The sequence below is a fragment of the Mustela nivalis genome, assembly GCF_964662115.1.
Source record: "Mustela nivalis genome assembly, chromosome: 9".
Lineage (NCBI taxonomy): Eukaryota > Metazoa > Chordata > Mammalia > Carnivora > Mustelidae > Mustela > Mustela nivalis.
Window position 1 is genome coordinate 69,018,575 of NC_139028.1, and position 4,941 is coordinate 69,023,515.

At 35.2% G+C, this 4,941-nt stretch overlaps 1 protein-coding gene across 1 annotated transcript; it reads right to left on the minus strand.

Moving 5' to 3' along the window:
* Positions 1 to 3,782: 3,782 nt before the first annotated feature.
* LOC309840666 (olfactory receptor 6B9) lies at positions 3,783 to 4,739 on the minus strand (the record flags this gene model as incomplete). The annotated part of the gene is made up of 1 exon (XM_082682936.1): positions 3,783 to 4,739. The coding sequence occupies one exon, from the start codon at positions 4,737 to 4,739 to the stop codon at positions 3,783 to 3,785; it is 957 nt and encodes a 318-aa protein (XP_082539062.1).
* Positions 4,740 to 4,941: the final 202 nt, after the last annotated feature.

Sequence of the window (4,941 nt, forward strand, 5' to 3'; positions counted from 1 at the left end):
CTTATTCCTTATTACCCCTAGTGAGTCTTAGCAAAATTTTTGTTTCCTATCCCTGTATGTTTTCTGGCCTAGAGGTCTTAGTTCCGGAAGAAGGGATGTTTCCAGTAGGAGATAGAATAATTTTACTGAACTGAGATTTGAGACTGCCACCTGGTGTCTCCCTCGTGTCTCTAAATCAATAGGTGATTGATCCTGATCCAAAGGGAAACTGGCCTCTGGTCAATCAGCTCATCTCGAAATGCCAATCTCTTGTGTCCCTGTATATATTGTTCCATATTTTCCCAGAAAACTTTTGTAATAAAAAAGATATGTTGCATTTTATGTAAAAAAAAAAAAAAAAGGGAAACTGGTTGCTACTATGTAAGGTAAGGAAGAGTATGTCTGGGATACAAGCTCTTTTGGTATCTCTTTAGAACTACCATGACGGTGATTATAGTTAATGGAAAATTATAACAATCTATTTCAGGCAGTACTTCTAATGGCTCAGACCTTTCAGAAATGAAGGCTTGGGTTACCCAACCTGGCAAAGAACCATGAACTTCTGAGGTGCTTTTAGAGAACAAAAAGATTATTTGAAGAAGGCAATTACAAATACTAGTTACGACCCTATAAGCAGTTGCAGAAACAAAATGAGATTTGTAATAGTTTAATAGTAATTAGTTTTAGTTATTAGTATTTCTTCTATTATGAATTACACACACAATATTTTATATATATATATATATATATATATATATATATATATCACAACTCGTCTTTCATTTTCTTATTCCCTTTATCCCTGTACTGCCTAACATACTACATATTAATAAATTAACTTTATATCACAATATTTTAGCTATAGGATATCAAAGGAGAAGAGAAAACATCCTTCAAGGACTTTGCATCTTCTGGAGGAAGTTTTACACAGGATAGTTGCATTGTGGTAGGTGGAAGTGTGACTTTGTATTTGTCTTGGTTTGGAGATTGTGTGGTTTAAAGAGATCAGTGTATCAATGGCATCAGTGTATCAGTGGCAGGTTGACAAGAGATGGACTATAGTGGTCCATTTTATGTATCATAGCTAGGCTGTAGTCCCTGGTTTTTCCATCAAACATTAATCTAGGTGTTGCTATGAAGGCATTTTGTAGATGTGATTAAAGTTTATAATCAGTTAAATATGGATGGTTATTCTAGATAATCTAGAATAGCCTGATTCAGTCAGTTGAAAGGCTATAAAAGCAGAACTGACACTTCCTTGAGAAAGAAGAAATTTCACCTGTGGGGAAGCAGCTTCAGCTCATGCCCAAGACTTCCAGGCTGCCCTTCCTGACAGCCTGCCCTATATATTTCAGATCTACTTTGCCAGCCCCCACAATTGCATAAGCCAGCTCCATGTAATAAATCTCATAATTTATATCTCCTTCTGGTTCTGTTTGTTTGGTTGAAGCATTACCTGTACATCCAATACAAATCTTTCTGCAATAAAGGGAAAATTTTACCAATTTCATCATCTGGAAAACTTCCTGCTACTCTCGGTTTTGACAATTTATCTATTACTTTCTTGCTGGTTCACTGCCTGTGGATGTCCAGGAAAACCATAGCCTTTTCCTATCTATCTCCTTCTCTGCAGATTTCTATTCAGCTACAGGGCATTCTGTTTTTCCCTTTTGAATGCCACTCTTCCAGCTTTGAATAAAGGGATATAGTTATAACTGGAGGACAGCATTAAATATGTAGCATAGTTATAAAATCTAGTTACATACAGCTTTTGATCTTCAATTTTTAAAATATGAGTTGTGGATGAAGTTGTCAGTTTTACTATTTTTCTACTTTTAGTGTTTTAAACATTCAGAAGTAAAATATTTAAAATATTAAAGTAAAAGAAATATAAAAAGAAAATACATTATAGATGGGGAAAGACCAATGCACTGTTATGGAAAGAGTAAGTTAACTTTCTTGGAAATCAAGTTCATGAAATAAAGTAGGAGATAAGTAAGTACACAGAGGATTTGTATAACAAATGATCTAATGGCTATATAGAAAACTAAAATTCAGACAGTCTAGACTAAAAAAGGAATGTCACGTTATAAATATAGATGATACTGGAGGTTATAACAATAAAGGTTAAGGGCTGCTTAACCAAAATTGAAATGAATTTTAAGAATAAAAAATAAACATGTGAGATTTCGAAATAGCATTGTCTATTAGGAATTAACAAAAGATTTTTGAGCAGAAATATATATAACATGACACTGCTCCCTTTTAATAAAAGACTAGAAAATTCTAACATGAGTGTAAGAAGTTCTGTGATAAAAATAGAGCATCTTATATTATCTTTAGTGCCTATGTGAGGGCCATGACCCACAACGTTTCTTTTTGACCAAAGAAAAGTAGTAATATCATTATGAATATACAGTTGTTAGGCTAAATTAATGAAGGCCAGGAGAATGTAACAGGTTTAGATAAATTGGAAACTACCATAGTCTATTAAATATAATGATCTATACAAAATAAATTAAAACAATCTCATGTGACAATATACAAAAACTTAGTACAAAATGGGAAGACCATGTAGTTACAATGTAAATACAGTCAAAACAAAGCAAATATGGTATTTAAATCAATAACGCAATTAAAGGTTAGGAAATGTGGTTTCCAAAGCTTTGGCGCAAAATAGTATGCCTGCAATCCTTAAATTCTTGGCAGACTGTATTTCATTAATTCATTCATCCAGTATTGTTGCTGAGCCAGACAGAATCCATCTCTCTTCTATCATTTTATAATGGCTAAATGACCGCATATACTAGGATATTGCATCCACTTTTCCAAAATCAAAATGAAAACAAATGATAGGAGGGAAAATCCTGCACATCCAGAGCAAGTACCATCTAAGGAAAAGCATTTTTGTGACCTCTTGTCAATGTCAATGCTTCTTTTACCTAAAAAGGAATGGACTTTAATGAATTGCTATTACTTTTTCTGAAGTTCTATCTGATGACTCTCTTACATCTAAAAAAATTGTATATGTAGAGATTCCAACAAAGGAAGAAAATTAAAACATGAAATTATATATTATATATATAATTTGTTGAAACTCTACATTATGTATACATTTTATATTATAAAATTATTTTATGTATAAATATTATATATCATGATATATATAACTATATATACACACTATATATATATATACTCACACATATATATTAATCTTGTTTTCTCTCTGCTATGGTAAGTTTTGCATGCTGCCTACTTTATAATGTTTCTATTACATCTTAAAAGGAGTTGTATTTTATATTTCCTTAAATTTAAAAAAGTAATTACAATGAGATATCATCAATTGTTTATAAAAGGAATCAGGCCCCTAACCCTCTAGGAAGAAAGAAACAGGTCCTAGCCATGAAACTGATGATTACAGAACCTCTTTTTGTATATTCCTCCTAAGACAAAGGGCTTTTAAAATAAAGCAAAATCAAAATGGAGAAATCTCACCCATAGAGTTCTCAAAACTAGTTGGATAGTAACTGATTACTTCTTAGCATCTTCATAAAAATAAAATAATTTTATAACTTCACTACCAATGCATGTCTCATTAAATTCTGGTTATTTCACACACTGCATTATAAAAGGAAGCATTTAATTAAAGCCTGAAAGAAAAGGAGATTTTTTTTTTATATCTGGCTCCTTATCCTATAATTGTGCACTAAGTCAGTATGTTTATAATTACAGACTTTCACCCAGTGTAGGTGGGCTCTGAGATTAAGTGAAATGAAAAGAGAAGGAATGTCTGAGTCTCTTTAGCAAAGAGAATCTTTCAAGAAAAGGGCTTGGCCACTGGACATGGTTTTTCTGATGGCATCTTTGACCTCCTTGTTCCTCAGGCAGTAGATAATAGGGTTGAGCATGGGAGTAAAGACTGCATATATGGCTGAGATCAGTTTGTTAGAATTGAATGATGCAATGGCCCGAGGTCGGACATACATGAAGATCACAGCTGTATAGAAGATGACCACCACTGTAAGGTGAGAGGCACAGGTGGAGAAGGCCTTCCGCTGTCCAGTGGCTGAGGGAATTTGCAGAACAGTAGAGACAATGAAGCCATAAGAAAGGACAGTGGCTGAAAGGGGAAACACAAGAATGAGAATGGCTAGCACAAAGTCTACCATCTCAGCCATAGAAAAGTCCATGCAGGCCAGTTTGAGGATAGGGGAAACATCACAGAAAAAATGGTTCAAGATATTATTGCCGCAGAAAGTGACTTGGGAGATGAAGTATACCTTTGCCATGGAGATGGTGAAGCCACTCACCCAGGAACTGAGAGTCAGCTGCACACAAAATCCTGTGGTCATCATGGCTGGATAACGAAGAGGACAACATATAGCCACGTAACGGTCATAGGCCATGGCAGCCAAGAGCACACATTCAGTACAGGCAAGTGAGATGAAAAAATAGAGTTGGATCATGCATCCCAGGAAGGAGATGGTATTGGGATGAAGTAGGAATCCAGCCAACATCTTGGGGACTGTGACAGATACATACCAAGTCTCCAGAAAGGACATGGTACCCAGAAAATAGTACATGGGCTTGTGCAGGGACCCAGTGATCCATACAGTGAGAATGATGACCAAATTCTCCAATAGCACAAACAGATAGGTGATGAGGAAGAGGAAGAAAAGCAGAACCTGTAGCCATGGGGAAGAAGGGAAACCCACCAGGATGAATTCACTAATATGGGTGATATTTTCCTTTGACATGGCTAGGACACCAACAGACAAAGGATTTAATGAAAATAGCATGAGTGAGATCCACATTAGCAACAAGGTGCCCTCAGGCTACAGGTACTTTATCATTAAATTTAACACTGGTCCACAGTTTGGTCCTGGGGTGTGATCTGAGAGGCACGAGAGACCACAAGATCCTCTTCAGAAAATCAGACATTAGAACAGGACCTGAAAA